Below are 20,688 nucleotides of genomic sequence, written 5' to 3'. Positions count from 1 at the left end.
CCGGAGAATGGAGTTTTAGTCATCTGGCCCATGAGGCATGGTTCGCAAGTACCAAGTGATTCATAATCAAGTGATTCCAGAAGTCCATCAGAATGGAGTTTCTTCATGCGCTTTACACCAATATGACCCAAACGGTAATGCCACAAATAAGTTGCACTATCATTCTCAACTCTGCATCTTTTGTCTTCAATACTATGAACATGTGTATCACTACTATCAAGATTTAGTAAAAATAGACCACTCGTCAAGGGTGCATGACCATAAAAGATATTACTCATATAAATAGAACAACCATTATTCTCTGATTTAAATGAATAACCATCTCGCATCAAACAAGATCCAGATATAATGTTCATGCTCAACGCTGGCACCAAATAACAATTCTTTAGGTCTAAAACTAATCCCGAAGGTAGATGTAGAGGTAGCGTGCTGATGGCGATCACATCGACTTTGGAACCATTTCCCACACGCATCGTCACCTCATCCTTAGCCAATCTTCGCTTAATCCGTAGCCCCTGTTTCGAGTTGCAAATGTTAGCCACTGAACTAGTATCAAACCCCCAGGCACTACAGCGAGCATTAGTAAGGTACACATCAATAACATGTATATCAAATATACCTCTCACTTTTCCATCCTTCTTCTCCGCCAAATACTTGGGGCAGTTCCGCTTCCAATGACCAGTCCCTTTGCAGTAGAAACACTCAGTCTCAGGCTTAGGTCCAGACTTGGGTTTCTTTACTTGAGCAGCAACTAGTTTGTTGTTCTTCTTGAAGTTCCCTTTCTTCCCTTTACCCTTTTTCTTGAAACTGGTGGTCTTGTTGACCATCAACACTTGATGCTCCTTCTTGATTTCTACCTCCGCAGCTTTTAGCATTGCAAAGAGCTCAGGAATCATCTTATCCATCCCTTGCATATTATAGTTCATCACGAAGCTCTTGTAGCTTGGTGGCAGTGATTGAAGAACTCTGTCAATGACACTATCATCAGGAAGATTAACTCCCAGCTGAGTCAAGTGGTTGTGGTACCTAGACATTCTGAGTATATGTTCACTGACAGAACTATTCTCCTCCATCTTGCAGCTGTAGAACTTATTGGAGACTTCATATCTCTCAATCCGGGCATTTGCTTGAAATATTAAATTCAACTCCTGGAACATCTCATATGCTCCATGACGTTCAAAATGTCGTTGAAGTCCCAGTTCTAAGCCGTAAAGCATGGCACACTGAACTATCGAGTAGTCATCAGCTTTGCTCTGCCAGGTGTTCACAACATCTGGCGTTGCTCCTGCAGCGGGTTTGTCACCTAGCGGTGCTTCCAGGACATAATTCTTCTGTGTAGCAATGAGGATAATCCTCAAGTTATGGGCCTAGTCCGTGTAGTTACTACCATCATCTTTCAACTTAGCTTTCTCTAGGAACGCATTAAAATTCAATGGAACAACAACACGAGCCATCTATCTACAACAACATAGACATGCAAAATACTATCAGGTACTAAGTTCATGATAAATTAAAGTTCAACTAATCAAATTACTTAAGAACTCCCACTTAGATAGACATCTCTCTAATCATCTAAGTGATCACGTGATCCATATCAACTAAACCATGTCCGATCATCACGTGAGATGGAGTAGTTTTCAATGGTGAACATCACTATGTTGATCATATCTACTATATGATTCACGCTCGACCTTTCGGTCTCAGAGTTCCGAGGCCATATCTGCATATGCTAGGCTCGTCAAGTTTAACCTGAGTATTCCACGTGTGCAAAACTGGCTTGCACCCGTTGTATGTGAACGTAGAGCTTATCACACCCGATCATCACGTGGTGTCTCGGCACGACGAACTGTAGGAACAGTGCATACTCAGGGAGAACACATATACCTTGAAATTTAGTGAGAGATCATCTTATAATGTTGCCACCGAACTAAGCAAAATAAGATGCATAAAGGATAAACATCACATGCAATCAATATAAGTGATATGATATGGCCATCATCATCTTGTGCCTTTGATCTCCATCTCCAAAGCACCGTCATGATCACCATCATCACCGGCTTGACACCTTGATCTCCATCGAAGCATCGTTGTTGTCTCACCAACTATTGCTTCTACGACTATCGCTACCGCTTAGTGATAAAGTAAACCAATTACATGGCGATTGCATTTCATACAATAAAGTGACAACCATATGGCTCCTGCCAGTTGCCGATAACTGTTTTACAAAACATGATCATCTCATACAATAAAATTTAGCATCATGTCTTGACCATATCACATCACAACATGACCTGCAAAAAAAGTTAGACGTCCTCTATTTTGTTGTTGCAAGATTTACGTGGCTGCTACGGGCTGAGCAAGAACCGTTCTTACCCATGGATCAAAAAAACCACAACGCGGTATAGTGATTGCTTTTTGATCTTCAGAAAGAACCCTTTTCATTGAATCCGATTCCACTAAAGTTGGAGAAACTGACACCCACTAGCCACCTGTGTGCGAAGCACGTCAGTAGAACCAGTCTCGCGTAAGCATACGCATAATGTTGGTGTGGGCCACTTCATCCAACAATACCGCCGAATCAAGAAACAACTAGTGACGGCAAGCAATATGTATATACCCACGCCCACAACTCCTTAGTGTTCTACTCGTGCATATAACATATACGCATAAACCTGGCTCGGATGCCACTTTTGGGGAACGCAGTAATTTCAAAAATTTCCTACGCACACGCAAGATCATGGTGATGCATAGCAACGAGAGGAAGAGTATTGTCTACGTACCCTCGTAGACCGTAAGAGGAAGCGTTATGACAACACGGTTGATGTAGTCGTACGCCTTCACGATCGACCGATCGTAGTACCGAAAGTACGACACCTCCGCGATCTGCACACGTTCGGCTCGGTGACGTCCCACAAACTCACGATCCAGCAGAGTTTCAAGGGAGAGCTTCGTCAGCACGACGGCGTGATGACGGTGATGATGATGCTACCGAAACAGGGCTTCACCTAAGCACCGCTACAATATGACCGAGGTGGATTATGGTGGAGGGGGGCACCGCACACGGCTAAGAGATCAATGATCAACTTGTGTGTCTATGGGGTGCCCCCTCCCCCGTATATAAAGGAGTGGAGGAGGGGGAGGGCCGTCCCTCTATGGCGCACCCTAGGGGAGTCCTACTCCCACCGAGAGTAGGATTCCCCCCTTCCAAGTAGTAGAAGTAGGAGAGAAGGAAGGGGAGGAGAGGGGAAAGGAAAGGGGAGGGGCCCACCCAATTCGGATTGGGCTAGGGGGGCACGCCTCCCACCTTTTCCTTTCTTCTCCTCTATTCCACTAAGGCCCAATAAGGCCCATATACTCCCCGGGGGTTTCCGGTAACCTCCCGGTACTCCAGAAAATGCCCGAACTCACCCGGAACCTTTCTGATGTCCAAACATAGGCTTCCAATATATCGATCTTTATGTCTCGACCATTTCGAGACTCCTCGTCATGTCCGTGATCATATCCGGGACTCCGAAGTACATTCGGTACATGAAAACACATAAACTCATAATACCGATCGTCACCGAATGTTAAGCGTGCGGACCCTACGGGTTCGAGAACTATGTAGACATGACCGAGACTCATCTCCGGTCAATAAACAATAGCGGAACCTGCATGCTCATATTGGTTCCTACATATTCTACAAAGATCTTTATTGGTCAAACCGCATAACAACATACGTTGTTCCTTTTGTCGTCGGTATGTTACTTGCCCGAGATTCGATCGTCGGTATCTCAATACCTAGTTCAATCTCGTTACCGGCAAGTCTCTTTACTCGTTCCATAATGCATCATCCCACAACTAACTCATTAGTCACATTGCTTGCAAGGCTTATAGTGATGTGCATTACCGAGAGGGCCCAGAGATACCTCTCTGATACTCGGAGTGAGAAATCCTAATCTCGATCTATGCCAACTCAACAAACACCATCGAAGACACCTGTGGAGCATCTTTATAGTCACCCAGTTACATTGTGACGTTTGATAGCACATTAAGTGTTCCTCCGGTATTCGGAAGTTGCATGATCTCATAGCAACAAACTAAACGATCATCGTGCTAAGCTAACGGATGGTCAAGTCAATCACATCATTCTCTAATGATGTGATCCCGTTAATCAAATGACAATTCATGTCTATGGTCAGGAAACATAACCGTCATTGATTCAACGAGCTAGTCAAGTAGAGGCATACTAGTGACACTTTGTATGTCTATGTATTCACACATGAACTAAGTTTCCGGTTAATACAATTCTAGCATGAATAATAAACATTTATCATGATATAAGGAAATATAAATAACAACTTTATTATTGCCTCTAGGGCATATTTCCTTCAGACTATGTTATGGCCCGCCCAAGTTTAGTGAAAATACACTAGGATATGAGAGCAAATGGGGCATCAGATTAAAATAGTTGGACTTCCCTTCAATTTGGCCCGCCCAAGTTTTTATGTGTAGCTCCGCTACTGCTAGGGCGGACTGGCTGCTAATTCTTTTGGACCAGTTGAGTCCAACGTTGTGTGAACAAATAATTTTCATTTTTTGACGAATCTAGCATTTGACAAATTTCTTGATTTTGGTAAAGAAAAGGAACCCGTTTCAGCCTCTATTAGCTTTATGGCTAATTATTGGTTTTCCTTCGTATCATGTCACTCATGTTCTTAGGTGGATTCCAACAATGAAGGTAAAGGAGTGTTATCTGGAGTAAGGAATGGTCTTGCCACTCTGAAGACTCATGTGATCTGGAAACTCCCATCTTCTAACTATATTAAGGTCAATGTCAATGCAAGCTTCGTGGAGAGCATTACAAGTGTTAGGATGGTGGTCAAGGACTCATCTGGAAAGGTCATCATCTCCTCATAGGATTTTATTAGGGCATTGTACAAGTGTGGAGGAATCGGAATTTCGGGCTTGCCTTGCCGACCTTTGTATAGGTATCACTTTCCACAATCTCATTATTTTAGAGCCTGACTACACTTTTTTGGTTGCAGCCCTTGCAAATAGATTTTTTTAAACTGTCACCGGGGGGAAAGACTCTCCACCTGAATATATTTCAAAAAGGATTTTGTTACAAACTAGACAAGGCGAGAGGTAAAATAATCCCGCCACAGGCCGGCGTGAACTTTGTCCTCCACCTTCTTAAGGCGATGAGACCACAATATGAGATCCGCGATGATGCCCCTAGTAACATCATGGGGTGAGACATCTAGATCCCTAAAAGTTTTAGCATTACGAGCGTCACAAATTTTCCAAATGATAAGAAGAAGAATGAGAGGCCACACTGACTCGGGGAGACCCGGGTGCCCATGGGATACCCAAAGATGTGCAAAGGGGGCAGAGCAAGGGTGTAGATCAATGGCATCCCAAATGGCACGAGTTGCCGGACAATGGAAGAAGAGGTGAGCACGAGTTGATAGGTCCCCTCTGGTCAATCTAAAGAAGGAAGCGATAAGTGTATCAGACAGAGCTTATAAATAATTTTAAGCTCTCCAAGATTAATCGATTGGCCAACGTGGCGGCTCATATTGCAAAGTTTAGCTTTCATAATAGATTAGATGGTGTCTTTGTTAACAAATTTTCGCTCTGCATGGTAAAGGTTGTAATGAACGATTGTAATATTTTTTATTTATTTAATACCAGTAAGTGTGCACGTGTAACATACGTCTATTTGAACTAATAAGTTTGCACACGCAATACGCATCTATTTGGATTAACATGCTATACTAAACTTAATACAAGACAATTTATTCATAAATTTAAAATTTCCTTATAAAGTACATGATCTCTTATTTCCAACTCATACAAATAATTTAAAATATCGTTTCTTCTTAATCAACATGTCTCCTGTATTAAAAGATCACCCACTTTTCTCAATGTATAAAATTTAAAATTATTTAGAAGATCCATCATGATTCTTCATATGCACACATTTATGCAAGTATAGTCACACATGAAATGTCACTTAGGACAAGCTAAGGAACCGTTTCAGTGCCAACAAATTCTAGTCAAGAATTACACAAGATCGTCATGAACATATATAGAGAAAAGTGACCTCTCTTTCTCCGAGATTGATCGAACAACAAGTTTTTGTATATATCTATCCGACACTACTTCATATATATAATATAACATCTCTTATAATCCCTAACATCTAAAATCAACTTCAACTTCCACATGGCATTCTCCGTCTTTATGTATGACATGGTCAAGAAAGAATCCCGCCAATTCCTCTTGAATTGCTTGTATGCAATCATGTGGTATGAGTTCATTCCGCATCTGTCACATCTAATTTAAAGAGGGTCAATACATATATTTGAAAGAAACTCAACACAATTGATGGTAATAAAATAAAATTGTGAATATTACTTATGTACTAAATGATATGAAATTTACCGTGACCACAAAATATCCTACATTCATCATCATCATAATCAACATGCAGTTTTTGCTTCTCTTGTATGTAGTCCAAGTTTTCTATTAGGAAAATATGTTAACTCAACTGTAGATAAGGACGGTATGAAAATGCTCATGTAAAATTATAATTGCCATGTATCTGCTGGACAAACAAATACACTTATGCAAACTTCAGGTTTTTTTAGTAAACTTATGCGAACTTTAGTTTTTTTCATTAAAACTTATGCAAACTTCTGGGTTTTTTCAGTGAAATGTAATTTCATGACTGCAAGTAAGGTCTTGGTTCAGCGAATTTGTCTGTGAGTTCACTATGTAGTCGTGAGTTGGCCATAACCGGTAGTCAGTACTTAAAAAAACAGGGATGTATGTTGCAGGTACGCGAAAATCAGTGAAAAAATAAAGAAAGAAAGAACGTGAACGTCTCTGTGTGTGCTCCAACGCTCCTCTATTTCTCATTGCCTCATCTCTAGTTCCTGTACTTCTAGATGTGTCACCACCGGCGAGGTAGCGATGACAGTAAAAAAACAACACTCGATACTTACTTAATTAATGCGTGCGTGTGGTGCGTTCGCGTGAAGGCGAGCGTCTCCATCGTTTAGGCCTGCGAGTGGCCGCGGCGACCGTGTCCTCTCACCAGCTGGGTGGCATTGTCGACGCAGGTGAGCCAGTCATCCAGCTTTGAGGCGGCGGCCTCCACGCACCGGGATTAGCTTTGGACGAGGTCGTCCACGCGCGAGTACCGGACAAGCGTGTCCAACTGAGCAGCACGCATCAGAGCTGAGGGAGTCGTCGGTGGCTTCGGGCGAGTGAGATGGGGCCGTGATTAGCTTCACCTACTGCATAGTGGCCGAGACCTGCACCGCCCTGGGGACGATGATGGTTGGCGACCAGGCGAATCTACATGCATGGTTGTGGGGGCAGATTTTTTTGTCCCGCTTATACTGGTCCAAGATACTCAGCATTGCCCCCACCTGAAGGACCTCGGGAGTGGGTGGTTGTCAGCGTGTGTGTTGTGGATGGAGCTGAAGTCGACGAGGATGCCGGTGGTTCCCGAAGAGCATGCCCAGGATGTGGACGAAGTCATTGCAATCAGTAGAAGTGTGTTCGGAGGAAGCCGCAGCTCCTCCTCGTGTGTCTCCCATTGTGGCTCGCGTGGGTGGTGGGATGGTGACGGCTGGCGACTCATGATCACGATTCCCTAATGGGAGACGATAGGATGCGCTCGCGATTAGTTTCCTAATAATTAGATGCGTTCATGATTAGTTATCTAATAGGATGCAGCCATGATTAGTTTTTCAATAATTAGATGCGTCCGTGATTAATTTCCTAATAGGATGGCTCGTAATTATTTTCCATGCGCGCGTGATTTTTTTTCCTAATAATAGGATGGGTTTGTGATTAGTTTCCTAATAATTAGATGTGTTCGTGATTAGTTTCTTAATAGGATGTGTCCGTGATTATAGTTTCCTAATTGACCAGGCATGGACTTTCATATTTTCATCCGCGGTGGAGTATGGTCAGTCAATGTAAATTGCTAAGTGCACACAGAGAACAGATTCGGTTAAGGCTAGCTGTTAAATTGAGTTTAGTGGGACTAATCATACGGTGGTAATGTATCCGTTTACGTTTTGTGGGATGCACTTAGAGAAGATAATGTTTGCTCTTTTATAAGTAGTATAGATTAGTTTCTTAATAGGATATGTCCGTGATTATAGTTTCCTAATTGATTGACTTTCATATTTTCCTCCGCGGTGGAGTACGGTCAGTCAATGTAAATTGCTAAATGCACACAGAGAACAGATTCGGTTAAGGCTAGTCGTTAGATTGAGTTTAGTGGGACTAATCATGCGGTGGTGATGTATCCATTTACGTTTTGTGAGATGCATTTAAAAAAGATAATGTTTGTTCTTTTATAAGTAGTATAGATACGAGGTGATGTTTTTCAAAAAAAAGAGATTGATGCAGGAACAGTGCAGAAAGTGCTATCATCGTGCTCATTGCATGAATCCTGACCAGCTTGCACGTTACCCGCATGTGGAGCTCCTTTTTGCTATGCAGTGGCTTAGATACCGGGTTATCCAACGTGGGGTTGTGCACTTGTGCTCCTCACGGAGAAGAAAAATACTTATACAACACCGAGCAATTTTGACTTTGGCGTCTATAAATTCAATGGCGCCCGGCCCCGGTGGAAGCCCAAGCGGCTTAGCGGATCGGTGAAATGGGGAGAGGAGGCCGCGTTTTGCTGCTAGCCTTCGTGCTCTTCCTCACGTCACACTTGACGACGCCGGCGTCCGCTGCCACGAAGGCAAATCTCTCTCTCTCTCTCTCTCAACAGTTTGTACTTGTTTCTGTTTATCTCTAATTGATAGTGCTCCTCCTGTGCATGCAGTCCTGTTTGCTTGTCTTGAGTGATCTGACGTCTTGGCCTGCTCTGATCGCTGGAGTCACCAACCAGTAAGCACAATATATAGCACGCTAACTATCTACGTCCATCATACATTAGTTCGTGCAGAAGAAGACGCCTAGCCTTTGGTTCTTGATCGCCAAAACATGCAGGTACAAACAATTGTATCTCTTCAAGGAAATCAGCGCCATCGGGTTGCAGATCGACGACAGCTTGTTCCCAGCCCTCGAACGTAAGTGCCGCGCATATGATCATGATCCAAGGATTTCCGTGTTTGAGTTTACTGCTTCATCAGCAGTTTTTACCTAACACTAACCACGTCACACGCTGCACTGGCCGATTATTCTTTTGGTTCAGAGCTCCCCGGGGTTCTGGCTGTGATCCCGGACAGGCTTCACAAGGTCCAAACGACGCATTCCTGGGAGTTCCTCGGGCTGGAGAGCGGCGGCGAGCCGAAAAACGAGTGGAAGTACGACGCCAAGTTCGGCGAGGGGGTCGTTATTGGAAACGTCGACACCGGTAATCTCGCAGTTAAATTGCATCATTTCTTCACATCAATCTAGCCCATACATACTCCCCAGGAATCGCAGTATATACCACTACCACTACCAACTCGATATCTTTTGATTGATCGCCGGAATCTTATCTTGACCTAATAATCAATTAATTGCTTTCATATTAATACGCACGGGGTATGTGGGTTGGTCGTACCGCGTATTCCGTGCCATGCATCATGCATGGCACCTGTCTAACACACGCATGCACTGTCGACAGCCTAAAGTCGAAGCACTGGTTTGACCTGGATCCTAATAGTGAGCACTTAGTAGTACTCCCTTCGGATTTGGTCAAAGTCAAACAAACTTTGTTAATTTTGACTAAGTTTATAGAAAAATATATCAAGATTCATAATATGAAATCGGTATTGTTAGATGTATCATGAAATTAGTTTTCATACCATATAGCTTTAGTATAGTAAATATTGATATATTTTTTATAAATTTGGCAAACTTCATAAAGTTTGACTTTGATCAATCTTATATACAGACTAAAAAAATGGAGGGAGTACGTGATTAATTAAATAGAGGTCTTCACATGCATGAAATACTACTCCCTCCTGGATGAGTACATAATAATTTGTTGTCCCCGCGATATATTCCATCCTGGATGAAACATAATCAAATCCCAGTAACATGCCGGAGTGTGAAGTCAACTGAAACCTGACAGATGATACGCATCAAGGCCCCACGATCTTACTCGAAATCTGTTGCTCACTCCAATCCATTTTTTCCGGAGACGCTCGGTACAAAGTTGTACTAAGTGTGCATTAATTAATATGGATTGGAGGGAGTAGCTTTTTCCCTCAGAGGTAACAATCAATTACGTTGACATTGTTTTTGTACATTGCACACTTAGAAAATATGAAAATGGTGAATAAGTAGGTATATGTAAGAAAATCAAAAGTATGCTTCTAATATCGAGCTCAAATGTTCCTGCCATGAACAGTAAAATCAAAAAAATAACAAAAAAGAGTTTCTGGATTTTTTTTGTGGCAAAGTTTAAGAAATGTTTGAAGTGCATGCGAATTTTCACCACGAAATCACATTGGAGTAAGTCGTGGCAAACAACCAAAATCAGAGCTCCCAAATGCGTTTGGAAGTAACATTTTCAGAGTATCGATTTTTTTTACCATGCCTTGCACCTATGTAATTTTGTGATGAATTTTTGCATCCACTCCAAACATTCTTTAATGTTTTTTTGAATTTACTGTTCATGAGGGAGCATTTGATCTCGAGCTTAAAAACTCCACATCCTAAGAAAATTGTTTTTTAGGACGGCTATAACTCTGTTGACCCGGAGAGAATTCAACAGTTGATAGCCGTCCCATCAAGAGGCTATTATCCTTGATGTCTAGATCAGACAGTTGTTAGCTTTAACTTAATTAATAGTTATTTCCTCTGTTCACAAATATATGGTGTTCTAACTTTTTTCTAAACTGAATGTATATAGAGACATTTTAGTGTGTTTATTCACCCATTTTAGTGTGTATATGTGGTCCACATTGAAGTATACAAAACATCTTATATTTGTGAACAAAGGGAATATTTCTTAGTCAGTTTTGTTTCTGAAAGTTCACTAGTTAGTTCACAAACATTTGCATATTGCACTATTGAGTAATCTTTCAAATTCATTGCACACCACAAGAGTGTTTAATATGGTTTAAAGATATCCAACGTCGCATGAGATTTTTTTTCTTCAAAAGGACAATAGACCCCTGGCCTCTACATCGATTGATGCACACAACCATCCATTATTGCAAACTTCCAAGTGTCATTCTTAGTCGTCCAACAAGACTTACTGACCTCTTCCTAAAAACATTCTTTGCAATAGTAGTATGACCTTAGCAAATGCTAGGATGGCCAATCCACTGTCATTCAAGTTGGAAACATTAAAAGACAATTGCCTTCCCTAAATACCTCTCACTCCACACACTAGTAGAAAAGGGGGCTTTGGTCCAGGCCGGGTAAGCCCATTAGTCCCGGTTCAGTCCAGAACCAGGACCAATGGGTGCATTTATCCCGATTCGTGTGGCTAAGGCATTAGTCCCGGTTCACCTGGGTCCTTTAGTCCCGGTTCGTGCCACGAACCGGGACTAAAGGGTGCGATGCCCATTAGTCCTGATTGGTGGCACCAACCGGTACTAAAGGTTAGACCTTTAGTCCCGGTTGGTGCCACCAACCGGGACTAATGGGCTTTGAGGCATTAGTACCGGTTCATGGCACGAACCGGTACTAAAGGTCCCATTTTCAAACTCTCTCCCCCTCCCCTATGGACCGCCTTTTCAGTTTTAGAAAAAACAAAAGAAAATGATGGAAATGTCAAAAAAAATAAAATAAGTTTCCCATGTGATATGTGGTCTAGTTGTTGGGAAAATTTACAAATATGAATTTCGACTTTATTTACAAAATCTCTCTAGAATTTGTAAAATGGGCATAACTTTTGCATACGAACTCGGATTAAAAAGTTTTTTATATGAAAAATCATCTACTCGAAAAGTTACATCCAATGGAGACCGCCTACGACCTGTTTGCAAATTTGTAGAATCCTCAAATTCCAAAAGGAAAAAAAGTTATGCTCAAATTTCAGTTTTTTTAAATTTTCATTAAATCTGGTCAAACTATGATCAAACTACTTATTCAAGAAGTATTAGTGTTACTAAATAATTATTCAAGAATATTAGTGTTATTAAATAATTATTTCAGTTTTTTTGAATTTTGGTCAAATCTGGTCAAACTATGGTCAAACTGTGGTCAAACAATGGTCAAACTACTTATTCAAGAAATATTAGTGTTACTAAAAAATTATTGTTTTTTAGAACAATAGTTTCGAACTCAAACAGTGAAATGTGTGACTTCATGCTCAAGCTAAACTCCTGAGGGTTAATAGGATTGACATCTTACTATTGTTAGGAAAACAACGAGTGCAGACTTGGAAACGAGGGAGAATAGAACCCGGAAGTTAAGCGTGCTCATGCTAGGGGAGTGGGAGGATGGGTGACCGTCTGGGAAGTTAGATGATTTGGAATGATGAGGGGTGATTAAAGATTAAATTGAGCAGTGATGAGGGGTGATTAGAGATTAGAGGTTAAAATAATTCAGAAATTTGAAAATAAAAAAATTCAAATTTTTTTAAAAAAAAATTCAAAAAAAATCAGAAAATTTCCTTTAGTACCGGCCACGTAGAGGGCCTTTAGTCCCGGTTCTAGTTTGAACCGGGACTAAAGGGTCAGGGCATTAGTACCGACCCTTTAGTCCCGGTTCAGGAACCGGGACTAAAGGCCCTTACCAACCGGGATAACAGGCCCTTTTTCTACCAGTGACACCTATTCATCCACACCTCCTCATACATTTGCATGAAGGCCTAAACGTCTTGTTATTGTTGTTGTTGTTTCAATCTCATTGTCTATGTCCTTCTCCACCAATAAACTATGCAGGACATCCTTGTCCACCTAGTGGTGGTGAGAATGCCATCGTTCTCGTATTTCTGTACCCCTGGTTTTCAAATCAATGTTCATGATGTCATGGAGTGAGTCATTAGGACCATGGGTTCATTTTTTTAACACAGTACAGACACACTCATATATACGCGCATACACTCACTCTATGAATGCACACATGCACACTTTACCCCCTATGAGCACCTCCAAGAAAGTGAGCCGGCATATCATCTTGAGATATTACGAAGTCATCATAGGTGCTTCGTAGTAGACGGGAACGTCTCCTCCCACTGAACGCGCATTGCCGGAAATCTTAAAATAAATCTAGGTTAAATGCGAGGGACTTGAACCCTGATGGGCTGGAGATACACTGTCCTTTTAACCATCCAACCACAGGCTGGTTCGCATCGGTTGATTGTGGAGGCACAATGCAAAATGGCCATCATTGTTTCCTGTACTCCATACTAGACTAGCCGAGGTCAATGTGAAACTCAATGTCATATTTCGGCACAGTTGGTGCCAAGGATGCTTGTTATCCCAATGGAACATATAGTGGGGTTAAGGGCACGAGGTGTCATAATCGAAATCATTGGAAGTCTTCATGAAGAGGGAAAGGCGAAAGATCTCAAAGCTATGCTTTCAACCTAGTCCCCATGTTGACATGGCTGACACTTGGCGGGTGGTTGCAAGAGTGTCGATTATGAGGGTAGGAAGCTCAGGAGGACTTGGTGTGGTTGGATGCTTGTTAGGATGAACATGGATAGAAGAAAAGGAGCATGCACCCTCAACGTTATCCAACCACTTTGTTGTGTCCAAAAAAGTTGTTAGATGGAGAAAGTTCCCACTTCTTCCTAGATGAATGTTTGTTTCATTTGAAAAATATGTAATAATTACATTTTTTTTGTTTGCTGAAACAAGTTTCATCCCCTTGTATCACTAGTAGAAAAAGGACCTGATGTGAGACACATTAGTCCCGGTTCGATTTTGGCCCGGTACTAATGGCACCATTAGTGTCGGTTCGAACGGCTATGCATTAATGCCGGTTCGTCTTGAACCTTTAGTACCGGTTCGTTCCAGGAACCGGTGCTAAAGGGGTGGTGGCAGGCTGGCGTCAGGCCGGGGCCCCATGATCACCTTTAATACCGGTTCGTGGCACAAACCGGTACTAAAGGGCTAGCCTTCAGTACCGGTTCGTGCCATGAATCGGGACTAAAGGGGTCTGACCTATAGTCCCAGTTGGAGACACAAACCGGGACTATAGGGCAATTTTCAAACTCTACCCCCCCTCGTGTATCGCCATTTCAGTTTTGAAAAGAAAATGATAAAAACTTCAGAAAATAAAATCCTTCGAGAGGTAGTTATATTACAACACCTACTAGTTATGAAAATTTGAAAACTTAAATTTGGACATGTTTTGCAAAAAGTGTAGGGAAAATGTAAAACAGCTATAACTTTTGCATACGATGTCGGAAAAAAACGTATAATATATCAAAACATTCAACACGAAAATCCGCATCCGATTTTGACCGCCTATGGCCTGTTTGCAATTTTTTAGAATCCTCAAATTCCAAAAGGAAAAAAAGATATGCTCAAATTTCAGTTTTCTTTAATTTTGATCAAACTATGGTCAAACTACTTATTCAAGAAGTATTAATGTTACTACATAATTATTCAAGAATATTAGTGTTACTAAATAATTATTTCAATTTTTTGAATTTTGGTCAAATCTGGTCAAACTAGGGTCAAACTGTGGTCAAACTATGGTCAAACTTATTCAAGAAATATTAGTGTTACTAAATAATTACTGTTTTTTAGAATAATAGTTTCAAACTCAAATGGTGAAACGAGTGACCTAATGCTCAAGCTAAACTGCTGAGGGTTAATAGGATTGACAGCTTACATTTGTGAGGAAAACAACAAGTGTAGACTTGAAAAGTAGGGGGAATAGAACTCCGAAGTTAAGCGTGCTCAGGTTGGGGGAGTGAGAGGATGGGTGACCGACCGGGAAGTTAGACGATTTAGAATGAGTGATCCACACTTGAGCAGTTAAGAGGGATGATTAGAGACTAAATCATCAAATAATTCAATTCAGAAAATTGAAAAATAAAAAAAAAATCCTAATTTTTTTTTAAAAAAAATAAAAAAAAAATCTTTAGTACCGGTTGGTAACACCAACCGGTACTAAAGGTCCCCCATGCCACTAAAGGCCTTTAGTGCTCACACTTTAGTGCCGGTTACAGAACCGGCACTAAAGGCCTTTACGAACCGGTTTTAAAGCTTCGCTTTTTTACTAGTGTATGTTGCACTCAGGAAAATTTTTATCTTGGGAAAACATTTTTTACCACACTGACAACATAATAACATTTCACTCGACACAAATTTATGACAAATCAAAACACATTCTGGTTGCCATGGAATCAGATTTGTAGAGACGAGGAAAAAAATTGAGTTGAAGAAGAAAATTCAGTTACATCGGAGATGAGTTTTTGTGTGATTTTAAGAAGCTTTAGTTGGGCTTGAAGCAAATTTAAATAACATAGAACCAAAATGTTGCCATATGGAAGCAATATGCATTCGTAGTACAACTGACGCATTATTTGCTTGATTAATTAGTTGAAATTTTTGTGATTTGCATGATTGTCTTACGGTATTGCATGTAGCCATTAATATATGCTTTATAAGGACGTAGAAAATGTTTCGGTCGCGTGAAAGTTAGAGCAAAAGATGATTGTGGAACAGGTGAGCCCTAACTTTTGTCAAGTATACTTACCAAAAGATCCCATCCTTCTTTATTCTGAAACCAGCTCCTAATGCAAGATCACCGTTAAGGCACGTCACCCTAAAACAAACAGTCGTAAGATTACATTGAGAATCAGTTAAGTCCGTTAATGAAAAGACACGCCCTTAATGAAAAGATGTCCTTCGTTAAAAGACACATTCTTGATGAAAATACTTCTTTTCATGAAAGGTGCATTGTAAAAGATTAAAAAGAAGACCCGCAAAAAAAAGATTAAAAAGAAGAACCACAATTACTGTATTATATTAGCATGCTACAAAATTTATAACTTTTCAAAACAAGAAAAATTGCGACCATCATGTACTAAATCAACGACACTCATTTCGGGACGGAGGGGATAGAATTAAACATTACATTTTTTTTCCTTTTCGACTGGATTTAAACTTTGCTACTCTATTCATTAGAAAGGACAAAAAAATTGCGAGTAAAGAAAGTACTCCCTCCGTCCCAAAATTCTTGTCTTAGATTTGTCTAATTACGGATGAATCTAATACTAAAACATGACTTGATACATTCATATTTAGACAAATCTAAGACAAGAATTTTGAGATAGAGGAAGTACAAATTTTATATCTAAATGTTTTAAAATAAACTCCCTAAAATATATAGTATAATAATACTCACATCAAAGTATGACTTTTGCACTAGTTTTATTTTATTTTGCATTTTACACGCGCGAAGGTGTATCGCCGACATCCGAAAGCTTCCGGGACGACGGCTTCGGCGCGCCGTCGGGGTGGTGTGGCAAATGCGATTCCGGCAAAGACTCCACCTTCCGCTGCAATAAGTAAGGCAAATATCCACTGGCCCTTACGTCGAGTACAATGCAATCAAGCAACATTTCACTGACACCGTGACACGTACGCCGTGCAATGGTGCGTGCAGAAAGTTGATCGGCGCGAGGTTTTTCAACGCGGGCGTCCAGGTGCCAGATTTCCTGGACCAGCCGGTGGAAGGCAAGCAGCTGAACCAGACTGATCTGAACTCGCCGCGGGACTACGACGGGCACGGCTCGCACACCCTGTCCACCGCGGGCGGCGGATTCGTCCAGGGCGCCGGCGCCTTCGGCCGCGGGAGTGGCACGGCCAAGGGCGGCTCGCCGCGGGCGCGCGTGGCCTCGTACAAAGCGTGCTACACGGCGGGGTGCTCCAGCCTGGACATCCTCGCGGCCATATTCGCGGCGGTCGAGGACGGCGTGCACGTGCTCTCGCTCTCCGTGGGCGCGCCGGCCGCGGACTACGCGGCCGACCTCATGGCGATCGGCACGTTGTACGCGGTCCACAAGGGGGTCGCCGTCGTGGCCTCCGCCGGCAACTCGGGCCCGCAGCCAGGCTCGGTGACCAACCTGGCTCCCTGGATCCTCACGGTCGGCGCAAGCACCATGGACAGAGACTTTGCAGCTGATGCCGTCTTCGGCAACAGCACCGTCAAGGTCTGGTCGTCCATCGGACCTTGCGTGCATGTACACCGTGCAGCCTTGCTCAATTACTCAATCACCGCTAGCACTGTGTTTGCAGTTCATGTAATTTATGTTGATAGATTGCTCATGCCGTACCGTTCTGGATGCATGCAACTGATTTGCAGGGACGAAGTCTATCAGCTAGCACTCTGCCTGCTGGCCAGCCATATCCGATGATCAGCGGGCAGGACGCCTCCGCCGCCGACCAATCCATCGACAACTCGTAAGAATAGGATCTTGTTTGGATCGACTGTCCCAGTGTGCTGACTGATGAGATCCCTCTGCCTGCAGGACGCTGTGCCTTCCCGGTTCGCTAGACCCTGCCAAGGTGAGAGGCAAGATAGTTGTGTGTACCAGGGGAGCGAACGGCAGAGTCGAGAAGGGGCTGGTGGTGAAGCAGGCCAGTGGCGTCGGGATGGTCCTCTGCAACGGTGCCGGCGGCGCGGTTGACATCATCGCCGATCCACATCTCGTTCCAGCGGCTCATTGCTCCTACTCACAGTGCGAGGATCTCTTAAAGTACCTACAATCCACCGAGTAAGCAGCACACTAAAAAACTCCCTAGCTTTGTAGGCATGGTCATTAACCCAACATTCATTAATCACTCCCTCGCTCCGGTTTAGGTTTCCCGTCGGTTACATCACAGCAACGGACGAACTTGGCGTGAAGCCAGCGCCGGTGATGGCAGACTTCTCGTCCCGTGGGCCAAACAACATCACTCCTCAGATCCTCAAGGTTGGGTTGGCGCTTTAATTAATCAGCTTGCACCATCTTAGTGAGTAGTGACTCCACCGTGGTTCTAATTTTCTCGGGTGGCAGCCTGACGTTACGGCGCCCGGGGTCGACGTGATCGCCGCGTACAGCGAGGAAGTTCCGGCTACTGACCTGCCTTTCGACGACCGCCGTGTCCCCTACAACATGGTGTCCGGCACCTCCATGTCGTGCCCCCACGTGGCGGGCATCGCCGGACTGATCAAGGCGACGCACCCTGACTGGAGCCCCGCCATGATCAAGTCGGCGATCATGACCACCGGTGAGAGCACGGCAGGCCACCACAGCTGCACTAATTTTGTCCGTCGAGCCCTGTAAGAGCAGCAATCGCATGGACTTATGAAGTGCTTCTTCTCTGAATTATGTTTGTGCAGCATCCACCGGAGGCAACGACGACGGCCAGATCCGAGACGAGACCGGCGCGGCCGCCACCCCGTTCAGCTACGGCTCGGGCCACGTGAACCCCGTCCGGGCCCTGGACCCCGGCCTGGTGTACGACACTACGCCGTACGACTACGCCAACTTCCTCTGCTCCGTGCGGCCGACCCAGACGCAGAGCCTGACCCCCTTGTCGATCCCCTTGCTCCTCCCTCTGTTCGTCGGCGCCAATGCCAACCCGTTCCGGTGCAGCCTTGGCGCCTACCGCCCCGAGGACCTCAACTACCCGTCCATCTCCGCGGCTTGCCTCTCCCGCTCCGGCACCACCACGGTGAAGCGCCGGGTGAGGAACGTGGGCGCGGGGCCGTGGCTCCAGTACAACGTCACCGTTGTGCAGCCGGCTGCGGGTGTCAGGATCACGGTGCAGCCAGGCACGCTGAGCTTCGGTAAAATCAACGAGGAGAAGGAGTTCACGGTGAAGCTGGAAATTTGCGACGCTACCGCGGCCGCCGGCTACGTGTTCGGCAGCATTGAGTGGTCGGACGGGAAGCACCGCGTCCGGAGCCCCGTCGTGGCCAGCACCAAGTGCGGGTAAGGTAGGGTGATCGGCTGCGATTCCTTCAAGCTGGAATCGGCAATCAAAAACACTAGTGTTGGCACGCTAACTCGCTAAGGTTTACCATTTGTTCGGCTAAACAAAAGAGCCGTTGTAATCTTGTCCCTCGATGTATTGCCACAATGTTGCATCCGAAACGTCAGCATTAATGTGTAAAAGCATCTTCAACAGACGCGCGGTAGCGCCGCGCGTTAAAAAATATTTGCAGCGTTGAAATAGTGTTTTAATGTGTGTGGGAGGGTGATTGCTTTTCCAGATGCCGTAAAATTTAGCGCGTCACTGTAGCGCTTCACCAGGCTTGGTAAAATCCAGCACGCGCCTAGCCGGCGCTTGGCAAATATGAAACAACACATACCAATTTGACAGTATGAAACAAGATGATCTCAAACATTAAAAATATGCAAAATCATGAGTTGGGCAATATAGCATAGTTTAAATTCATGGCATAGTTCAAAATCACCTAACCCCAAGCAAATTCGTGACAAATAAGTTCACACAAACGAATGAAACACCAACAATCATGCCCCATCTTCTTCCTCCTCTTGTTTATCCTCTTCTTCATCTTCAAGCGCCTCATCGTCATTGGAAACTCGGATAGTGTTCGCACTATCTCTAAAGGCATCATGCGATGGCATGTGAGGCACACCGGAAGTCATGCGTCCACCCATATCACCTGGAGGTGCTCCCATGACTCCCATAAGAGACCCAAAACTCATGCCTTTCATGGTAGCTCCCAAGCCACCCATGTCGCCCATGGCTCCCATGGTAGCTCTCATGCCTCCCAAGCCTCTCATGGTAGCTCCCATGCCTCCCATGCATCACATGCCCATTAATCTTTTTTGGACCAAGACTTGATCACGAGAAAGGTTAATGTACTCCTTTTGCTATCATCCAAGTTAGATGTGTCCATGAAGAAGAAGTACTTCTCATATTCCAATAATCTAGCTAGCTCCTCCATGCCCAATTTCTTCTCCTCCAATGCTACCTTCCTCTCCTCGGCCGCCAGCCTCCTCCCCTCGGCCACCAGCCTCCTCTCCTCGGTCACTGACTCTTGGCTCTTTGCCACCCTCCTCTCCTTGTTTGCTTTCTTTCTTGCCTTCACAATAGTCTCCATAGCATTCTTTATCTCATCATCTCCTACCTTCTTCTTCTTCTTTTCTTTTCTTTTGCTTGTTTACCTCCATTTGGTCTTTTTGGCTTGGAGTAGGTAACCAAGTTTGGTGTAGGGCTCCTCTTGCCGCCATCACTTGATGCCTCATCATCATCATCATCATCATCATCATCATCATCATCGACCACATCAATAGTTGCCTTGCCTTTCATTGGCACCTTTAGGCCATCAGGGTTCTTCCATTTCTCTTCATCCTTCAACACTTCGTAGCAACGGGGCAACACAAATGCTCTCCCTTTCTTAACCTTACCTTTCTTGGTCTTCTTGTCTTCTCCTCGAAACAAGTTTTGTGCAATATTGAGCTACAAACAAAAGAACAATATTGAGCTATAAACACAAAAGATGAAGCATGGACATGGAACATAAAGAAATGACACTTACCCTATCTCTATCATTAGTGCCACTTGGGTTTATCTTGTCAATCGATGCCATTGCCGTCGCCCACTTTTGACAATCTCTGTTGATCATCGACCATCGGGAGCGAAGAGATCTATCGGTGCGCTCAATTCCACTCTTGTTGTGGGCACCAAAGTACTCCTTCATCCTAAACCAATATGTGTCTCTAGTTTGGTTCGTCGCAACGGTGGCATCCATAGACACATTCAATCATGTCTTGCATAGCAAGATGTCTTCGTCCACGGTGCAATT

At 43.7% G+C, this 20,688-nt stretch overlaps 1 protein-coding gene across 1 annotated transcript; it reads left to right on the top strand.

The window, feature by feature from the left end:
• Positions 1-8,635: 8,635 nt before the first annotated feature.
• On the top strand, positions 8,636-19,079 carry LOC125544422 (subtilisin-like protease SBT5.3). The gene is made up of 11 exons (XM_048708115.2): positions 8,636-8,755; positions 8,840-8,904; positions 9,007-9,086; positions 9,212-9,373; positions 16,327-16,432; positions 16,531-17,077; positions 17,230-17,327; positions 17,396-17,641; positions 17,728-17,839; positions 17,924-18,137; positions 18,250-19,079. The coding sequence occupies exons 1-11, from the start codon at positions 8,669-8,671 to the stop codon at positions 18,846-18,848; spliced, it is 2,316 nt and encodes a 771-aa protein (XP_048564072.2). The 5' UTR covers positions 8,636-8,668; the 3' UTR covers positions 18,849-19,079.
• The last annotated feature ends 1,609 nt before the right edge of the window (positions 19,080-20,688 follow it).

This window comes from Triticum urartu, chromosome 3A, assembly GCF_056163025.1.
Source record: "Triticum urartu cultivar PI428250 chromosome 3A, HENAU_Tu73, whole genome shotgun sequence".
Lineage (NCBI taxonomy): Eukaryota > Viridiplantae > Streptophyta > Magnoliopsida > Poales > Poaceae > Triticum > Triticum urartu.
Note: the sequence above shows the minus strand (reverse complement) of the source record. Positions and strands in the feature narration are given on the sequence as shown.